The 22,362-nt window shown below is 40.3% G+C and overlaps 1 protein-coding gene across 1 annotated transcript in view; it reads right to left on the bottom strand.

Moving 5' to 3' along the window:
- PDIA5 (protein disulfide isomerase family A member 5) overlaps nucleotides 1–22,362 on the bottom strand; it is a 212,512-nt gene that overhangs the window by 167,058 nt on the left and 23,092 nt on the right. Inside the window, exon 2 of the mRNA XM_044438271.1 lies at nucleotides 89–215. Within this exon, the coding sequence (XP_044294206.1) occupies nucleotides 89–215 (127 nt within the window). The remainder of the gene's footprint in view (nucleotides 1–88; nucleotides 216–22,362) is intronic.

Genomic DNA, 22,362 nt, shown 5'->3' with positions numbered 1-22,362 from the left:
TTCTCATCTTTCATCTAAGCAGTCAAAAGTTATTACTTGTTAAAGTAGAAATTATTCTTAAAATGTTCTTAAAATGAAGTATACTCACAAGATTTGGAATAGAGCACCAATACATTATTCCGTGTTCTCAGGAGCTTCTTGAAGTCTTTGTGATCACTAATTTTTTCTATTAATGGGGACATCTTTGCTGATAATACGCATGCTGGAAAAATGGTCTGCAATGGTAAGAAGGGAAAAAAGCAAAGAATTCTTAAGTGGAAATATGACTACCGTGACACAAGTTCTTCAATAATATTGGCCTCAACACTCCTGCTGCCTTCTGTACAGCAACATTCCTTTTTTAATCTCGAGGACACACACCTCTGCTAATGCTTCCTGAGTAAATGTACTGCTGGGGAACATTGTATAGCACAAAGAATGCAGTTCTTCCCAGTAGATTGTTTTTTACCCTTGCATGCATAAATCTGAGAAATTGCTAAAGAGATAAAGAGAAAACAGAAATACACATGAAGCTGGTATAGGAGGCCTAAATACCTACCCACCAATCCTGATGCTGATACATCAGTCCCAACCTAACTTCAAACTTATCTCTGAGTGACTGTGGATCATGGAATCAACCACTGTCAAGTCTACATAGATCCAGAATCACGATCCCTTGATATAGATACATAATTTAGCAATGCACAATTTACAAAAGCTATTGAGTGCAAAGAGATACAGTACACATTTTCTCAATTACTGTACTCTATAAAATCAATGCATTGACTTGTTGCAACTGTTCTTTCTACATATTTGATATCAGTCTGTTTAAATCAGAAGTTTCCTAAGTGTCCAGTAAGTGCCATGGGGAATTAAAAGCATTAGAAGGACTGCTAGGGTATGTTCTTCACCATTTTCACTGATGTTGTTAACTGTTATTTTCATTCTACACCCAAAGTTCATAAACTGGATTGTGCATAATATGTTTGGGAAATCATAGTGTTAAATACTCTGTTGATTCTATTCATTTGCATTTTATCAACTTTAACAGTTTGTTATAAATACATGTTACAAAACTTTGCCTGCTATAAAATATATTGCATACTTCCCCCACAACTAAAACAAAGATTTCAAGGTAATCTCATGACTACATTATACAGTATTTGAAATTTCCATATAGGCCTCAAAGGTAGCCTCACCAACAACTTATACAGTAATTGAACTATGCTGTTACCAAAGTGCAGATAATTGTGGCAAGAACCTTCCTAACCAGGAAATATAGCTAAGATACCAAATTTGTTAAAAGTGAATTATACACCATTTAAGCCTTCCAAGGGACAAGACCAGATTTAAAAACAGCCCCATCCAATGAACCTGATCTTTTAGTGAGAGTGTGATATTGTCTGTTAAGTGTGTATAGTCAAGGCTATGGTTTTCTCAGTTGCAATGTATGGCTGTGAAAGCTGGACCATAAGGAAGGCTGAGGGCCGAAGGATTGAGGCCTCTGAGTTGTGGTGCTGGAGGAGACTCCTGCGAGTCTCTTGGACTGCAAGGCGATCAAACTGGTCAGTCCTAGGGGAGATCAACCCTGACTGCTCTTTAGAAGGCCAGATAGTAAAGATGAAACTCAAATACTTTGGCCACCTAATGAGAAGGAAGGACTCTCCAGAGAAAAGCCTAATGCTGGGAACAATAGATGGCAAAAGAAGAAGGGGACGGCAGAGAATGAGGTGGACAAATGGAGTCACTGAAGCAGTTGGTGTGAGCTTAAGTGAATTCCGGGGGATGGTGGAAGACAGGAAGGCCTGGGGGAATGTTGTTCATGGGGTCGCGATGGGTCGGACACAACTTCGCGACTAACAACAACAACAAGGTAGGATTGTGTGCCAGGGTAGGGTTACGGTTAGAGAAACTAGGTGTCCTTGCATTATTCCGATGGTTGGAATATGTTTAGAATGGGCAGAAATGGTGAGCTATGCAGAAATACCTACTTATGGAAGGCTTTTTCAAGACTGCCCCCTTTTTGAAGGAAGCTTCACCCTGTATTAGTGGGTGCTGTGTGCACCAGGGTAGGGTTAGGGTTAGAAAAACGAGGTGTCCTGGCAGAATTTTGATGGTTGGAATGTGTTTAGAATGGGTGGAAAGGGTGAGCTGCGAATAAAAAGCTGCTCAAGGAAGGCCTTTTCAAAATGGCTGTCTTTTCAATGGAACTTTCATCCTCCGTTAGGGTTAGGGGTGTGCACCAGGGTAGGGTTAGGGTTAGGAAAACGAAGCATGCTGGCATGATTTTGATAGTTGGGATGTGTTTTAGAATGGGTGGAAATGATAAGCTGCACAAAAAAATGGAAGTTTAACCCTCTCTTAGGGTTGGGGGTGTGCATCAGGACAGGCTTAGGATTAGAAAAATGAGGTGTCCTGGCATGGTTCCGATGGTTGGAATGTGTTTACAAGGGACAGAAATGGTAAGTTGTGCAGAAAATACTACTCAAAAAAGGCTTTTTCAAAATCGCATTGTTTCCAAAGGAAATTTCACCCTGTATTAGGGTTAGGGGGTGTGTACCAGGGTAGGGTTAAGGTTAGAAAAATGAGGTGTCCTGGCATGATTGTGATGGTTGGAATGTTTTTAGAATGGGCAGAAATGGTGAGCTGTGCAGAAAAAGCTACTCAAGGAAGGCTTTTTCAAAATCACCCTCTTTTCAATGGAACTTTCACCCTCTAGGTGCAGCAGGGTAGGGTTAGACCAGTGGTGGTGAACCTGTGGCATGCATGCCGCAGCAGTTACAAAGAGCCCTCTGTGTCAGCATACGAGCCAAGTTACCCCAGCATTGCCCCAGCAGCTGAGCATCGGATAACAGCGCACATAAGGGCCATACACATGCTCAGAAAGGAATAGCCGTGCAAGGAAATGACATCATATGCCGTGTCTCATTATCCGCTACTCATCCAAGCTTTTGCATTGCCAGTCAGTGTGCTGCCAAGGACATACGAATATATATATTTGCTTGTACTGGCTGTTAGTTGTTTCTTCTAAAGTAAAACCTTAGTTTTCAGGTTTTATTGTAGTGTTGGCACTTCGTGATAAATAAGTGGGTGTTGTGTTTCAGTTTGGGCACTCGATCTCTAAAAGGTTCGTAATCACTGACCGAGATGTTCTTGGCCTTGGTCTCCAGTAAAACATCCTTACACTTGATTTTTTCTAGTTCCTTCATGGCTGCTCTTTCTTCAATATCTGCAAGATATTGGTCTTGCTTGGATTGAGTTTCTTTTATTTTTCCTTAACTAGACCATTATTGACTCCAGTTTTCTACTATACCCTCTGAACTGGATGAAAAAGAAAAATGGAGCAGTCTGACATCTGCATATTTATGCAACTTAATCCCAAATCTCAGTATGATCTCAGTCAAACATTTCATATGATCACTGAAAAATGTGTTGTAGTGAATTTACTAAAGCCACTGTATGATCCAGTGGTATTAACATATTACCCTTTCCTGATATTAGTTGTATGCCAAAGCATCCAAAGTCTTTTCTGTACTAAAATTATGAAAATCAGGTTGAAATGGATCCAATAATCAATATCCAGAAGTTGCTAAAACTGGACTGTCACCTGCACAAATCCAGAAGGGGAGGTTTGTAATGGGGTCAACAGTTACTGTAACTCTCAGGAATAAAAGATTCTCTTTAGGAGCAGCCTTCCAGCTGTTTCCTTCAAGCTGGGCTTGGGACCACCTTTAACTGAACTGCTGTAAGAGCTACATGGACTGTGAAAAAATATAAATGGAAAAGATTTTGAAAAGCAAATAATCTATTCACTGTGACATTCTATATCATAGATTGCAATCCTAAAAAACCACACTAGCAAAATCGGAACTTTCATCCTTGAGCAGTGAATATGTCAAAATAAATGAGATATAGGAGGGTATCAGCATATTATTATCTTTAATACAAGTTCTGTATGTTAGCCTAAGAAATTAAATATTCAAATGCTGTGATTCCCAGTGCAAAGAAAAGTATTTCACAACCCTGACTCCTCAAAGTACAACAACAGAGGCTGTTGAGGGGTCCAAATCTCCTGGTGCAAGGAGCTCCAGTTATGAAATATTCCAGCCCCAGTGACAAAGTAGCGGCATACAAGTGATGAGATATTTATTATTCCAGGTAATCATCTAAAACTCATAGATTATCAGCTGAAGAAAAAACAATGGTACAGCAAAGTATAACTGCTGCTTTTCAACTTGTTCATAAATAATCTGGAATCAGGAGCAAGCAGTGAAGAGGCCAAGTTTGCTAATGACACCAAACTACTTAAGGTGCTTAAAACCAGAGGGATAGTGTGGAGCTCCAAAGGAATTGCTTCAAACTCTGAGAATGGGAATCAAAATGACAAAAGCCATTCAGTGCAAACACGTGTAAAGTGAGGCACATCAGAGCAAAAAAATACTAACTTCACACATAAGCAGATGAGATCTGAAATCAGGTGACCGACCAAGAAAATGATCTTGGGGTTGTGCATGGAAAGTTCAGTGAAGATTTCAAACAAGTCCATGGCTGCTGTGAAAAAAGCAAGCTCCATGTAAGTTAGTCACAATTAGGAAAGGTATTAAAAATAATACTGCCAATATCATACTATCCTTACATAAGTCTATGGTGCAACCACACTTAGAAGATAGTGTACAGTTCTGGTTATAAACCCTAAAAAAGCAGTAGTGTGAGTTGGAAAAAGTGCAAAAAATGGCAGCTAAAATTATCAATGGCTTGGAGCAACTCACCTATGAGGAAAGGATGAAATTGTTTAGCTTAGAAAAGAGATGAGTAAGGGGTAACATGATGGATGTACACAATTACACATGGCATAGAAAAAGTGTATAGAGAAATATTTTGTCCATTTCCTGTAATATTAGAACACTGGATCACCGTGTGAAGCTGATTTTATCTGATTCAGGAAAGATAAAAGGAAGCACCTCTTCAGACAGCACACAATGAAACTATGGAATACACTTCCACAATATGTAGTGATGGCCACAGTTTGGATGGCTAAAAAAGGGACAAATTCATGGAGAAGAAGGCTGGTGGCTTTATACTGCCTCCAGTATCAAGGCTATATACTCCAGTTGCTGGGGGACTTTGGCAAAAGGGTGCAGTTGTACCCATATTCTGTTTGTGGAATCCTGGCAACTGCTGGTTGTCCATTGTGTGAAGGATTTTAATAAAAGGTACAATTCTTCTCACTCCCATTTTAGCCAAATCTGGTTTTCACTGTAGTCTTCTAAACACAGCAACATTCAATGCATCTTTGTATTCAATGTGCATTTTTGAAAAAAGTAAATAGCATCAAGAGGGGTGATAACTATCAGAATTGCCACAGGGAGGTCGGAGCATATAGTCCTTTACTCTCCAGAAGCAGTCACAAATAAACTCCCTTCTTGACATCTCTGGCCTGCTATTGGCATTCACCAAAAAAGGGGGATCACATTCAAATACGAGTTTAATGTTCTGTCTAATTTGGCCTGCAATAGCTATTCCGAGGATCTAACATAAGGGTAATGGGGTCAGGCTCCTCTGCTCCAGCCCTGTAATTGGAACACCGTGTAGAATTACCAGTGTTTATTTCTTTCGTTCTAGCTTTGTATACCATCATTGCTCTGCATTCCTCTTGACTCAATGGCATGGATGACAAAGACAAAGCTGTGAGCCTCCTTTGGTTACAGTACCCAAAGTATGGAACTGCTCCCCATCAGGGCCCAGGTTGCTCCTTCTTTCAGGTTCCTTGGATGAGATACTAATGTTGTTTAATTTTGTATGGTCTTTGATCTGCGCATTTCTCTGCCCGAGTATACTGCTTTTCACGAGTGACTCTTGTGTTACTGTTTTTTACACTCAGATTTTGACTATACTGGTTTCATAATTTGTATTTTTTTTTACTGAGAACCTTCGTTGGGGACCATTGTGGATTATATAGTGAAGATTTCAAAAAAAAATATTGAAAAATAACAAATGAATGAGTAGCCTGCCCCTCATACTATATTTTCTAAACGTGACAATGCACATTACATTTTTTCATCATTTTTACAGTGATGTACCCTGCCCTGAACCTTCAGGATAGGGCAAACTGTAAGTTTAAGTAAGAATTGGCAATTATGCCATCAGCCCAAGCTTTTCCAGATGCCAAGCACTTCTAAAAAGACATAAAAATCAAAGCTTTCTTTAGAAACACAGCTGTACTCTTCCAAAGTCATTCTCTTGGGTATAAAAAAGCCATTGTGCAGCAGCATTAAGAATAATGAAAAAACTGAAGGGCCTCATGCAGCAATACTGCACAAAGGAAGGAAAAGATTGTAGTCACTATGATAAGCATTTATTGCCCCTCTTATCAATAAAACCTACTTTTTTCCTAATAGCCAAAGGCTGAAACAAACTGAACTAACTGAATATAACTGAGTTTCCAGAGTTATACTTCATTAGGGTACCCATGGGTAAATGTCACTAGTTACTCAAGTCCATCTTCCAATACTGTATGCAAAATTAAACCATAGTAATTCGATTATCTACTGATCTCTAAATCCAAGGATAGTTCCCCAGGAAAGAAGAGCAACAGGACTGGTTTGCAGAATTTATGCACTGGCTGACCACAAACTCAAAGACTCTTGTGCTCTTTTCCTCCTTCCCTTCTGCAAAACATTGCCCTTTTCCTTGGGAAAGGGAGAGGCAAGTGATAGTTAAGTAGGATTTTCCAGTGATCAATATGAACACTTCAAACTCCTATTTGATTTCAGGGCAATCAATATTATTCTTAGTGACTATAGGAGATATTGCAATTAGTGCATTGTCTGCCTGTCACTGTTGGTGAGTCTTTCCTTTGAACTGCAGTAATACATTCTAGTGCAATAATCTACTGAATTTATCTGTCCTTCCTACTACCCCTTCAGTCTCCTATTCAATCCTATTACTTATACAAAGCCCAACCACCACATCAGCTACCAACCGTACTGGAGTTGTGAAGACTGAGGAACTAAGCAGAGGAAGAGAGCTAAACATGTGGAGCAGGGACAGAGTTGGTCCAAGATGGGCACCATCTTAAACTCAGAGCTGCAACATTCTCCACTGCCCCACCTTTTGATACAATGCAAGGTTGACCAATCAGTTGACAGAATGGAAGGTTTACTTGGACAGAAAAAAATGTGAAGTGCAATACTGCCTTGCGGTTCTCTATCAACAATGTGTCTTTTCAGAGCAAGTGGTCATTCTAACATTACATGATGTGGCTTTTCAGAGACAGGGAAGACATGCTAGGATGCACTTTCCTTTACAAAGCAATTACAGAGGCACTCCTGACAATTAACAAGTCAGCAGTTAAACTTCATTCCCCTATTTTGGCTAGAATAAAAATATCCAGCATTATCTTCTGCTTCCTGAGGTGAAAGTCTGAGTTACTCAGGTAAAGTAATAATCCATCCTTTTAAAATGCTATGTTATTTGTTCAAACTCTCCTACATATTGCAACAGCCCATGCCTTTATAGTTTAGTAGTCCCACTAACTCCTTCATGGATCACTGCCTTGTTGTGGTGAAGGGGCTTGCGTAGCTCAATGAAGTTATGAGCTATGTCGTGCAGGGCCACCCAAGATGGACAGGTCATAGCAGAGAGCTCTGACAAAACGTGATCCACTGGAGAAGGAAATGGCAACCCACTCCAGTATCCTTGCCATGAAAACCCCATGGACAGTACCAAAAGGCAAAAAGATATGATGCCGGAAGATGAGCCCCTCAGGTCGGAAGGTGTTCAGTATGCTACTGGGGAAGAGCAGAGGGCTAGTACTAGTAGTGCCAGAAAGAATGAAGCGACTGGGTCAAAGCCAAAAGGACACTCAGTTGCACATGTCTCTGGTGGTGAAAGGAAAGTCCGATGCTGCAAAGATCTGTACTCCATAGGAACCTGGAATGTAAGATCCATGAATCAAGGCAAGCTGGATGTGGTCAAACAAGAGATGACAAGACTAAACATCGACATCTTAGGAATCAGTGACCTAAAATGGACAGGAATGGGTGAATTTAATTCACATGACCATCAGGTATACTACTGTGGGCAAGAATCCCTCAGAAGAAATGGCGTAGCCTTCATAGTCAATAAAAGAGTTGGAAAAGCAGTACTGGGATACAATCTCCAAAATGACAGAATGATCTCAGTTCGAATCCAAGGCAAACCATTCCACATCACAATAGTCCAAGTCTATGCCCCAACCACTGGTGCTGAAGAGGCTGAAGTTGACCAGTTCTATGAAGGCCTACAACACCTTCTAGAATCAACACCCAAAATGATGTCCTTATCATTATGGTGGACTGGAATGCTAAAGTAGGAATCCAAAAGATAACTGGAATAACAGGCAAGTTTGGCCTTGGAGTGCGAAATGAAGCAGGGCACAGGCTGGTAGAATTTTGTCAAGAGAATACGATGGTCATAGCAAACACTCTTTTCCAACAACCCAAGAGACGACTGTACACATGGACATCAACACAGAAATCAGACTGACTATGTGCTCTGCAGCCAAAGATGGAAAAGTTCTATACAGTCAATAAAAACCAGACCAGGAGCTGACTGTGGCTTCGATCGTGAGCTTCTTGTTGCAAAATTTAGGCTTAAATTGAAGAAAGCAGGGAAAAGCACTAGGCCACTCAGGTATGACCTAAATCATATCCCTGATGAATATACAGTAGAGATGACAAATAGATTTAAGGAATTAGATCTGATAGACAGAGTGCCTGAAGAACTATGGACGGAGGTTCGCATCACTGTACAAGAGGTAGCAACTAAAACCATCCCAAAGAAAAAGAAATGCAAGAAAGCAAAATGGCTGACTGAGGAAGCTTTACAAATAGCTGAAAGAAGGGAAGCAAAAGGCAAGGGAGAAAGAGAAAGATACACCCAATTGAATGCAGAATTCCAGAGAATAGCTAGAAGAGATAAGAATGCCTTCCTAAATGAACAGTGCAAAGAAATAGAAGAAAACAATAGAATAGGGAGGACCAGAGATCTCTTCAAGAAAATTGGATATATGACGGGAAAGTTTGATGCAAAGATGGGCATGATAAAGGACCAAAATGGCAGGGACCTAACAGAGGCAAAAGAGATTAAGAAGAGGTAGCAGGATTACACAGAAGAACAATACAAGAAAGAGTTTAACGTCCCTGATAACCACGATGAGGTGGACACTGACCTCGAGCCAGACATCCTGGAATGTGAAGTCAAATGGGCCTTAGGAAGTCTGAGCAACAACAAAGCTAGTGGACATGACAGCATTCCAGCTGAGCTATTCAAAATCTTAAAGACGATGCAGTAAAAGTGCTACACTCAATATGCCAGCAAATTAGGAAAACTCAACAGTGGCCACAGGATTGGAAAAGGTCAGTTCATATTCCCATCCCAAAGAAGGGCAATGCCAAAGAATGTTCAAACTACCGCACCATTGCACTCATTTCACATGCTAGCAAAGTGATGCTCAAAATCCTTCAAGCTAGGCTCCAGCAGTATGTGGACCAAGAACTACCAGAAGTGCAGGCAGGATTTCGAAGAGGGAGAGGACTTAGAGATCAAATTGCCAACATTCGCTGGATCATGGAGAAAGCTAGGGAGTTCCAGAAAAGCATCTACTTCTGCTTCATTGACTATGCTAAAGCCTTTGATTGTGTGGATCACAACAAATTGTGGCAAGTTCTTAAAGAGATGGGAGTACCAGACCATCTTATTTGTCCCTTGAGAAACCTATATGCGAGTCAAGAAGCAACAGTGAGAACTGGACACAGAAACACTGATTGGTTCAAAATTGAGAAAGGAGTTTGGCAAGGTTGTATACTGTTGCCCTGACTATTTAACTTATATGCAGAGCACATCATGAGAAAGGCAGGGCTAGATGAATCACCAGTTGGAATTAAGATTCCTGGGAGAAATATCAACAACCTCAGATATGCAGATGATACCACTCTCATGACAGAAAGTGAAGAGGAACTAAAGAGCCTCTTGATGCGGGTGAAGGAGGAGAGTGCAAAAGTTGGCCTGAAACTCAACATTAAGAAAACTAAGATCATGGCATCCGGTCCTCTCACTTCCTGGCAAATAGATGGGGAAGAAATGGAGGTAGTGACAGATTTTATTTTCCTGGGCTCCAACATCACCATAGATGAAGACTGCAGCCAAGAAATTAAAAGACACTTGCTCCTTAGGAGGAAAGCTATGGCAAATCTATGGAATGCGCTCCCCAGAGAGGTCCGCCTGACACCGTCGTTATTTGTTTTTCGGCGCCAGGCGAAGACCTTTTTATTTAAGCGTCATTTTAATTGTTAATATTATTTGCTTATTTTATCTGGCCAGGGCGACTTATTTTATATTGTTATTTCTTGTATTTTAATTTTATTATTTATTTAATTTCGAGGCTTCGGCAAATGGGGCGGCATAGAAATGTTTTAATAAATAAATAAATAAATAAATAAATAAATAAATCTAGACAGCATACTAAAAAGCAGAGACATCACCCTGCCAACAAAAGTGCGTATAGTCAAGGCTATGGTTTTCTCAGTTGCAATGTATGGCTGTGAAAGCTGGACCATAAGGAAGGCTGAGGGCCGAAGGATTGAGGCCTTTGAGTTGTGGTGCTGGAGGAGACTCCTGCGAGTCTCTTGGACCGCAAGGCGATCAAACTGGTCAGTCCTAGAGGAGATCAACCCTGACTGCTCTTTAGAAGGCCATATAGTGAAGATGAAACTCAAATACCTTGGCCACCTAATGAGAAGGAAGGACTCCTTGGAGAAGAGCCTAATGCTGGGAACAATAGATGGCAAAAGAAGAAGGGGACGGCAGAGGATGAGGTGGCTGGATGGAGTCACCGAAGCAGTTGGTGTGAGCTTAAGAGGACTCCAGGGGATGGTGGAGGACAGGAAGGCCTGGAGGAATGTTGTCCATGGGGTCGTGATGGGTCAGACACAACTTCGCGACTAACAACAACAACAAGTCCCACTAAGTAAAACAGCAATTTTCTTTCTTTCTCCAATTCTGTGCCACCAAATATTTTAAAAAGTCCCTAGGTTGCTTACAAAATCAATCACCAGATACTATAGGAAAATTACGGCAGCTTTATTTCAGAGATACTTATATGCAATTACAAAAAGGAGTTTGACACCTCTTTCCTTCACAAATAGAGACAGAGTATCATTTTCAATATTTTTATTGCACCTTCATAGGCCCCTTGGAAAAGATGGGGTTTAGCAATAACAACATTGCATGCCTGTTTAACATGACTAAATAACCCATGTTTTGTTAACCCAAGGTTTCTTCGGAGCAAACATGAGAGCTGGCTGGCTCTTGACCGCTCATCTGTTTCCAGTACACTAAACCCTCAGTCCATGGGCTATTCTCCATAATGTGAAAGCAGACCCCAGGTTTATCACAGAATAAACAACTCAGAGTTATAACCAAGGAACAAACTTTGGGCTGTTTGTCCCTCAACAACCCAGAGTTTCAGATTAAGATGTCACAGAAAGCAATCTGAGAAATGGAAGCATTCCAGAATTGTTTAGCACCCTAGAAGCAGATGAACTGCTGAGAGCCTGCATGATCCCTCCTGCACATCTCTTTACAATGCATGGTTAATAAACTGTGGTTTGTTTAATGGTGGTAAACTGGGTTTGTCTTATCTTGTTTTTGCTGTATTGCACAGTTAACATTCATTCCAGTGTACAGAATCTGCTTTTGAGGTATTAATCTATGCTTTAAACTAGTGGTAAGGAATGGTTGAGGTCAAGTTTAAAGCAAGGATCGGAAGTATGTTTCCTTCCAAATGTTATCAGACTGCAACTCCTATCAGTTTTAGTCAGCATAGCCAATCATGTGGGATGATGAGAGCTTCAGTCCAGTAATATCTGAAGGGCTGCACATTCCTCAACCCTGTCTTATGCTTAACTCTATATTCCCGCAATACCTAAGCACTTCCTTACTTCATGCTGTCAGCTCACTGATACAGGTAGCATATCATTTCCTAGGTATCACAAGCCTCCAGGTACCTCACTGGCACTTCGTAAATAAATTACTACTATTTCTCTGTGTTCGTATTAATGCTTTTCCCCCTCTGACAATGCCATCAGAATCTAAATGTTCAGTCTGCAAGTTGTTTGGCTATGAAACTGGACATGGAAATCTGCATATTCACACACTGCACAGACTGCTGCATTCAATATTCAATAGGTGACCTAGGGTATCCCAAGAATTTATCACTTTGTAATTATCACTGCAGACTATGACATTTGCAAATTGGTAAGAGCTGAATGGTACATTTCTCATGAAAAAAGCTTTGTGTATTAACTGAAACATTAGGCAGACCAAAATCCTCGAAGCAAGACATTGAACCTGCTCTGTAACAAGCTACCAGGAGTCATCACAAACCTCCCTGGACTACATGCACTTTCACTTTCCTTCAGTAAACCAGAAGGATGGATCATCTGCACACCCTTTGCCAGAAGCTGCTCATGTGGTGAGCAAACTGTATTATTTCTAACAGATTACTTTTGACTTTCTGGACAACCTTTCTGTTGGCTCTCAAGAATATAATAAACCCACATATATATAGATTTTTTTAGAAATTCCTTTTCTAATTATATTCTACTTATCATACAGTTGAAGTCAGTTTACACTGGAATTCTATTTATACTTCTTTTCTAAGCAATTATAAATAAAACATTCCAAAATAAAACACAGATAAATATTCTGAGTCAAACAGGTTTCCATGCATCTTTGAATCCTTTACATGCAGTGCAATCCTAGGCATGATTAATTAGTTCTACATGTTCAATAAAATTTACTCTCAGTCTAGTATGGAGAGGATTAAAGCCATAATCCACTTTGGGGTAGAAAACAAGCAGAGCAATCTGAAGACATCTGCATATCACAGAGGAACTAGGTGAATGCATTAATATGTGAAAGGTGAAAGTCATGAGGGCGCATTAAAGAGAGAGTCTGCTGGAGATGAAACTCAAATACTTTGGCCATCCATGAGAAGGAAGTACTCCCTGGAGAAGAGCCTAATGCTGGGAACAACTGATGACAAAAGAAGAAGGGGACAGCAGAGGATGAGGTGGCTAGATGGAGTCACTGAAGCAGTTCATGAGCTTAAGTGGACGCTGGGGGATGGTGGAAGACAGGAAGGCCTGGAGGAAGGTTGTCCATGGGGTTGCAATGGGTCGGATGCGACTTCACAACTAACAACAACTAGCATGGCTGCCACAGAGAAAAGATAGAGAATTGTGGGCATCCAGGTGTTGTTGAATTACATTTCCATCATCCCTCACTACTGACTAAGCAGATTAAGACTGACAGAACTGCAGTCCAATAACATCTGGAACTTTACAGTGTACATTACTGCCACAGTGAAACTACAGAATGGGATGCACAAAACAAGATTGGGTAAAGACTTGGATTTTTAGAAAAGTGTTTTTAGGACTTTAAATATTTTGTCAAAAAACAATGTTCATATATTTAAAGCCCTCTAGTCACCTAAAATTTTTAAAAGCCCAGATATGGATCTCAATATGGGTCTCAATATGTCTTCCATGAAAAGGCTGAAAACAGCATTTTAAATCATGCTCATCTTAGATAACAAATATTAGTCCCTTCAAGCCAATACTGACTGACTAAACAAATTCCATTTTCACCATGGCTAATTGATACAAATCATTACAATTTAAATCAGGTACTAGTATTGGTACTGCAAATGCTGATCCATTTTTTTTTAATTTTGGTTTTTGTATACTGCCCCATTCCCATAGGTTTGGGTGGTTTCAGAAGTTTAAAATCAGAAATAATTAGAATGTTGACTTAAAACAAGCAATGGGTGAAAATAGTCTTTTTACAGTAGCTTAATTTCCTGAAGTAAACTGCAAAAGGTTGTAAAATAAAATCCAGGCATTTGTAAAGGAGTTGGATACAAGTGTAATGTTAAACTGAGCATGCAGTTTCTTTTCTTTTCTTTTTTTTTAATTCAGTCAGAAAGTATAAATAGGAAAAAAGACAACCTCCAGCTAAACACATCTAGTAACGTTGTCCAGACTATCAAACCTACATGCTTTGCGAATGCTGGAATATGACTCAAGGGATTCGAGTTTTTGTAAAAATACTTCAGTAGAAGGTACTACTAGCCATCTATGTCATCATAAAAATATCTATTCATTTGTTTGACACCTGAGGTCATATAAACAGATAAGCACATGTTGAGAGTCCAGGAAAGTGGACACACATTTTCTGGGAAGGAAGCCTGTCTCTGCTTCTCCTGTGAGAAATCACATCCTGCCCAAATGAGACAAAAAGAATCAGGAACAGCTCAGCTTCTCAAGGCTTGCCATCAAACGTGTGCTCAAGCACACAATCACAACCTACACTTTTTTTAGCCTTGTTGAAATGACCTATTTAAAACCTAGGAACCCAGTCTGGCAATACTTGATAATAACAGATCTAAAAGCTGTTAAAAGCAAGCCACAACTTATCCAACACAGGACCTATCTAAAGAGGGTATCTATTAAGAAAGTATACAATGGAGCCTGAAACTAGAAAACTTAAATGGACTGCCAAGTCAGCAATGACTTTCCTTCTATCGCATGTCTACACCAGCAAGAAATGTTCTGGGCAATAACACATCCTGCTGGTATGGCTGGTTGTCCCATCCAAGCTCTGGTTACTCTGGAATGCAGACTCTGGCAGGTGGCACAACTGAGTCCAAGAACCCTCTCCTTCTGAGCAGAGCTTGGCCAGCTCCTTAGTGTACATTTGACCTCAAGGAAAAAGGGAGATGGCCAGAATTCTGGTGGAGCACGACTCAAATGTAAATTGAAACTCATAATCAAGCCTACTCTGTAGTGATGATGTGGCAAAGAATTTCTTTCTTTCTACCACCAGTGTATTGTCCTATTGTCAACACGCACAGCTCTTCTAATTGGCTTAAGCCTGCTGCAATCAGGGCCAGGAAAAGCGTTGGCAGAACCATTGTCATGCCATGACAAGTTTATATGACACTTCAAAGGCAGAGTCACTGGAATCCAACAGTAGATCTGTTGACAGCATCAATTAGTCATTTGGCCACTCCTGAAATAGCCCAAGTTGGGCCTGAAAGATCTTAACTACAGACTCACTGCCATCCCATTCCTGAATAGGTGATCAAGTGGATGGTTGCAGACATTCTCGAATAAACTGATTACATGGACCTATTTCAAATGGACTTCAGGCACCTATTATCACTTTAACTTTATATACATACTACATCCTTAACTGCAAATAGCCTGGTTGTCTACACTCTGCCATCTAGTTTAATGACAATGTGTCATACACAAGGCCACCTCTGAAAATGCTCCAGAAACATTGGTTAGTCCAAAATCAGCCCGTGAGATTGTCAACTGTATGAAAATATTATGCCAATGTTTTGCGGTCTGCACTGGAGCCAAATCAAAACACTTGCCTTAACTATGAGAACCCTAAATAGCATGAGGTCACCTTTGTGAAGGATCTTCCCCTCTCATATTTACCTTCAAAAGCACCCCCCTCTGAGTGTCCCCTCCAAATGAAGTGAGTTAGGTGGCTACTAAGGAGAGAGTGTTTTTGGTCATTGTGTCCAGGTTGTGAAATGCCTTCCCTAAAAAGTTCACCTAGTGCCTAAGCTGTGGTCTTTCTGGTTCCAGGCGAGTATCTTTTTATTTTCCCAGTAATTTAATTGTTCCATTTAAAAAAAAAAATCCTGTATTGTATTTTTAGACTTTTGCAGTGATGCTAGTTTGTACTTTTTACTTAGCTTTTATATTGGACTTTTTAATATTCAGAAATGTTCAAAAGATCAAATTTTTGTCATGTTGTATTTTATGTTTAAACATTGTGAAGTGTCTGGAAAGCTTTCACTACTGGGCTGTAGGGAAATGTAATAAATACATATTTTCTGTCTCCACAGTGGTTGCTCACACCAACCACTTCTGTAATCCCACTGTTAAACAATTGCTGGATACTTAGTGCATAAAATTGCTTACATCCTGTGCAACTTAGCTATTATTGTGGAACAGAGCCATAGTCAGAAGTGACATTGACAATATCGCCCTGTGTTTGCTTGGATCAATTTCAATCTGTTTCCTTTTCAGAGAGCAACAGAGGGCTCAGGGTAACGTCTGCAATCATATGTACTTTGGATCTTTGCCCATCATGGATGGTTCTGGATCTGTGTAGTAGAGAATTATAAGCATGCTCTTGAGAAAGAAGAAAAGCTCTAACAGAAGCACCAGTCATGCCATTTTGGGTGGGTTGGTGAGGTAGTCAGAGTCAGCTGAAGCTGCTACAAATTATTACCCACTTTCCAGAAGTCTTTCTGAATCCTTGGATAGAATGCACTGCTGCTTGATTCAAAACTCTAGGCATTTCTGAATGAGAAATGAAATCCACCAATACATCTTCCAGCTAGGTTTTGAGGCCAACACTGCTCTGGCAGCCATGAGAGCTATTTTTCATCAAAGAACGGTCGGTGAAAACAATACTATCCTGATCCTAGCTAGACTTTGTAATCACTTTCAATATGATAAACCATTCAAGAGAACCAGGAGCCATTTGCAAGTGGCAGCATAGCCACAATTTTTTTAAACTGAACTGTTTGCTTTATTTTAAATTGTGAATATATTTTAAGTGGGATTTTATTTTTGTTTTATTGACATTTTATAATTATGCTTTGAGCGTCTCGTTTAGTAAGGCAGAAATTTATTGCATTAAATAAATGTGCTGAATCATCCAGGAGTTGAGTCCATTATTTTAAACCTTACATAGTTGAGTTGTGGTAGCTGCCAGACTTCTTCATTCAATCCCTCATGCTCACAAAGAACTAAGGCATTAGGAACATCCTTGTGTGTCCTGAGGAGTGGTGGTGGGGACTAATGTATCATCCCACAATCAAAAATGCGTTGCTGCATTCAGTCACCATGCCAAAACATGGCTTTCTTCTCACACCCAAGCAGGTCAACTGAAATGCCATTGTTTTCAAAAGGCTACCAAACCAGGTATCAAGCTACAATTTGTAGATGACTTGCAGTACGCAGTGAATGCGAACTGTAGTTTACTCTTGTATCCAAAATTCACATGGTAAGTCACAGCTATGGATGCTGCTTCAATTCAAGAAGCTGATGCACTATGGTGAGAGAACTGAATTTTTAAAGCCAAGATCCCAGTAGATCACAGTCATTGTTTGCCTGCCGTACATTTGGAAAGATTAAATGTTCGTGCAGGTTTTTAACTATGAGTAAATCATACTCATGGCTTCATATGATACCTGAACTGAGTCAGCAAAGCACAAGGGATTCCAAAGCACTTCACAATTGTGTGCCATATTTTCTGCCCCTGGCTCAAGATTGAAAAGTTAGGAGCTGGATGTTTCCCATTCCTATCCAAACTGTAGGATCAAATGTATACTGAGGTGGAACATCTAATCAGATTCTGCATTTACAAATTATTCACTTTGTAATGGCCTGCGGGAACATCAGCTCTGGGATTCATGTACTATATTCAGATTGAATGAGTCTGGGGTGTTAAAACTACTGTGCAAGAAATTATCACATTTTTCTGAAGTGTTTTTTTCTCTTCTCTTCTTTCCCTGATCTTCAGAGCTGCATAATTATGTGTTTTTATGACTTCCATTTAGCCTTCAGGGCAATATCTATTAGTATAACCATCCCTTGAGTTCTTTCATTAGATTTTTCAGCCACCCCTTTACATTGTGGAAGGGTTGCTCATGTAGCCATTGTAAAGCCAATCTATTCAGTTTTTTGTGATGGAGACAAACATGAAAACTATTTGCTGCCAATTACCAGGAGGAAAAATTAACTTTTCAAAAGATGCAGTTGTCCATCAAGGAATTAATAAAGTACATTTTTCAAGTTTCATAAGGCTACAAAACTGGCTTGTAAGTAGCACAGCCAGCAGTCTTTCAAACTAAGCTAACTCACTTCTCACACACTTTTAAGGTACACTGCTTCTTATCTATAATAACACCTGAATAGTCACCTTAAATGCATTATGCTGGTTCTCCATTAAACTTGACTCTCAACTTTTCTGCAGGCATCACGCAATACATTTGCCTCAGAGAGCTGCTTCTCTTGCCAGGCAACACTAACATGCCTAGCAGGTTCTTGCCTCCATAACACTCCAACACAGACAGGAAGAGGCCCCGAAAAATGCCAACTACTTTTTAAATTGGAACATGCCTCTCCTCTGGTGGAAAATCAGCTGCATGGCATGCAGGACTCCAGCGCTGCTGTCTTTGATCCTTGCTAGCCCACATGATTAAAGATGTGGGTAGAAATGTTTAACACTTCTGGACATGCAGCGATTTGAGACAAGAAGTCTAGCCTACTCTATTCCATACGCACATGAGCCCACCAATGTGTTCCACAGCTAACGTGAAAATTTACCTCTACTGTAAAACTTGCTATAGCACGCTCACATGTTGGACATGAATGAGGACTGGTCCAGGGAAGCTGTTTCGCTCTCTTTAAAGTAAGGGCAGGGTACAAGCTTACAATCAAAAGGCACTACAATGTCTTTCATTTATGCCGTTCTTAAAATAATACACATCACCACAGTGAACAAGGCTTTAGCATTCTGGCAAGGGTTTAATAATTAAGAATTTATTTCAAGGAACTGCTGAATTATTTTTCCAGTAAGAAAATTAAGAACCTCCAGCAAAAACTAGCACCCTTACAAGGCCAAACTGCCAGAACCCCTTTGGAACTGACTATCAATTAAGCAAACTTAAAAATAGCTGAAGGTACAATTTCCAAATTACAATTAACCAGTTTATTTTCTCCTTTCAGGCCACATGAGCATTCTGAAGGTACCAACAGATAACCAGGGCAACACCATCCGTAATCAACAATAGATATTTTGGAGCTGCTCTGACCACAGGTGGTCACGTAATACATAACATGAATAGGCCACTTATTCAAGCCAAGAAGAGGGAAAATGAGCAAACAGAGCTAGTCTCACTGTTCTGTGTTACATAGGGCTAAAGAGCAACATGGCACTAAAACTGATTTATTAATACCAAGGTTTTAAGTACATGTGAATTAGAATTCAACTAAGAATTTCCCACATATCCCCCCTCCACACACACACACACAGCTGATTTTTCACCCAAGAGATAGTACTGTCTGAAGAGGTATTTCTCTGCCCTCAATTGGGTAATCCCAACCAAACCATTCCAATCCCATAACACATGTGACCCTACTGCCCTGTTTTACAGCTATAATACCAGATGTTCCAAATGACCCCCCCCCTCCACCCTCAGATACAGATGGCTGGTATAGGGGGTCTCTGTTGATTACAGGCAGTTCCTGAGCTACAAATGAGTCCTGTTCCTGAGAAAACAGAAATTTGTCTTTAAGTTGAATTTGTATGTAAATCGGATGACATTTGTGGGGACCAGGGTGTGGGAAAAAGTGTAAATCCCTCCCCCATTACAAAACATCTCCCATTGATTATGTGGCTAGACACATAATAGCTGCCATGGGGGCGGGGGCGCTAGTCAAGAAGGGAGGCTGGAGAAATACTGAGGTTAGAAGCTATAGGAAGGATGAAATGGAAGAAGTTCCTTCCTGGGCCAGCCAAGCTTCTACCCATAAAGACATTTCCCCTTTGTTCTTTTCCCATTCCAAGCCTCTAAGCTCTGCTATTTCTCTCCCTTTCCCAGTCCTAGTCTTCTTTCTCTCCCTTCCTAGCCTGTAGGCTTATTCATTCTCTCCTTTCACCACTTTAGCTTGCTATTTTCCCCCAACCCTCACTCCTAGCCTCTAGCATCTTTTTTTCTTCTTTTCAGCCCTTTGCCTTGCTTTTTCTTCCTACCTGCTGAACAGTTGATCAGCAGCAGGCTTAAGAAAAAGGATGACCCGGTGTCTTAACATTTTTAAATGTTTATAAAAACTTTTATTAAGTGGTAGGAAGTGAAGAGATGTGTGGGCAGCACTGAAGGTGTCACAGGTGCCATGGCATCCATAGGCACAGCATTAGCAACTCCTACTGTAAGCTATACACAGAGACATAGGAACCTTTAGTTACTGAAGCAATGACTACCCTGCTCAACATACAGTAATTCTCCACTGAGCCCTGCTAAGCCATTCTGATACCTGCAACCTTGTCAGGTCCGCGCACAATTTTTTAAATGTGACAAATTTTTCTGAGGAATTACAATCAATCAATTCCAGGCACTCTTGATTAAATTGATTATCTGGGTCCATTTCAATGAGGGTTCAAGCCTCGTTTTGGCACAGAAACAGCCTTGGCTGTCCTGTATGATGACCTCTGCCAAGAAAGAGGCAGGAGGAGTGTGACCCTGTTGATGCTGCTGGAGATCTCAAAACATTCAAAACTATCAAACATCATACCCTTCCAGGGCACCTATTTGAGCAGGGAATGTGGGGAGGGGGGGAGGCTGCATTGTGGTGGATCCTCTCCTCCTTGTAAGGCCATCTCCAGAAGGTGGCATTCAGGAAATATTCTTCAGCCCTGTGGATTCTTCATTACAGAGTTCCTTAGGGGCTTGTTCTGTCCTCCTTCTATTCAATCTACATGAAATTGCTGAGCGGTGTCATCAGGAGTTTTGAAGTGTGTTGCCATCAGTACACTGATGACACACAGCTCTATTTCTCCAGTTCATCTTTAGTATGGATGTTCTAAATCAGCTGCCCAATGAAGACTGAATGAGGACTAAAAAACAAACTCAGTCCAGACAAACACAGATGCTGTTGGTGGGTGATTCCTTTGACTTGGTGAAGAGTGTTCAACCTGTTCTAGAAAGGGTTGCCTAGAGTTTGTCTTTGCTATTCTTTCTTACTGTTTTTATTGTCTGCTTTTAGATGTTTTAAACTTTTGTATTTTTTTCTGATTTTATTGTATGCTTATTGTATTTTTACGGTTTGTTGTAAAATGCCCAGAGAGCTTCAGCTCTGGGACACTATAGAAATGAAAATAATAATAATAATAATAATAATAATTTCCTTCAGACCCTCAGGACACTAACCACCATCCGTTCTGAAATTAAGTTTCATATTAAGGGAGACATAAAACAGTTTAGTGCAGTGGGGCTTCTCTAGAATCAACCCAACGGCTATCAATCCAAAAACCAGCATGTCTTTCCAACAGCAAGCCCAAGGGAAAAAGGCATTCCTGCACATTCGAAGTAGATATACACAGCGCTAATTGGCTGGCACCCATGCTGTCTCCAATAAATCTTTCCATAACCTCTGGAGTAGTTCTTCTCTAGATCTTCCTTTTATTAGCACTGAGCAAATGTTGCCAAACATTGAAAGCGAATGAGGTTTCATTACAAATTAAAGAATTCAGGTCTGTTTAGGAAAATGTGCATTCTCTTAATGTGAATTCATAGCCATTATAAGATACAGAACACCTGCCTTTTCCACCCAAAAGGGAAAAATTCTTCCACACACTTACTGACTCAGTACAGACATCATGCCAACCCCTTACCTATGGTTGGATGAAAATTCAGAATTGAGAGATCAGAACCAAGACTATGGTTGGAAATGGATTTTCATACCATAGTTTGGTATGATCTAAGTTGGCAATCAATAATTATATCTACTGTTTTGCCTCAAGAAGCTGTCGCACAATGGAGGCAATTGCCGACTTAAAAAGATGAATGCAAAGTACAGGGCAACAAAACAAAAGCCCTGCTGTATCAAGATCTGACTGATTAAATGAGCAATTTTTGAGCCCATGCCTTCAGCATATAAGTGCTTTCCTTAGGATGCAGGGCAATTAAAAATATAAAACGCTTACCATTAGACATTAAATACAAAATGATGAAAACAGCAGAATAATAGCAAATGAAACTCTACAGTGGCTGAAAATAATTTCATCAGTTAAAGCTATCAAAATGGTCTTACCTGATGCCAGATGAATTCTTTCCCTGGGGAAAGAATTCCAAAAGCAAGAATTCAGAACTCCTTCTTCTCAACTGCAACCCAATTTACTTCCTAAACTTGCTGCACCTGGATTAGAGCTTCTTACGATGACCTCAGTGATTAGACAAGCTAGTATGTGGAGAACTACAGCAAATAACTGGGCCCAAAGCTAAGCAGTGTTTTAAAGCATAATTTATCAGTACTTTGAACTGACTTTTAAAACAGAGCAGGGGCCAGAAAAACTGCTTTGAGCACAGTTGAGGTGCTATCTCAATTCCCAGTCTCAGCTGAAATCCTAGCAAATGGTTTAAAAGACAGCATGAAGTTCAAAGACACTGATAAGGACAGCCTATAGAGCTGGGGGAGAAACACTGCAGCCACTGGACAACCTCCAAAATTTGTCCAGCCATCACCAGAT

The sequence above is a fragment of the Varanus komodoensis genome, unplaced genomic scaffold (assembly GCF_004798865.1).
Source record: "Varanus komodoensis strain SLA01 unplaced genomic scaffold, ASM479886v1 scaffold32, whole genome shotgun sequence".
Lineage (NCBI taxonomy): Eukaryota > Metazoa > Chordata > Lepidosauria > Squamata > Varanidae > Varanus > Varanus komodoensis.
The sequence above is the reverse complement of the archived record's forward strand: the minus strand, read 5'-3'. Positions and strand labels throughout refer to the sequence as shown.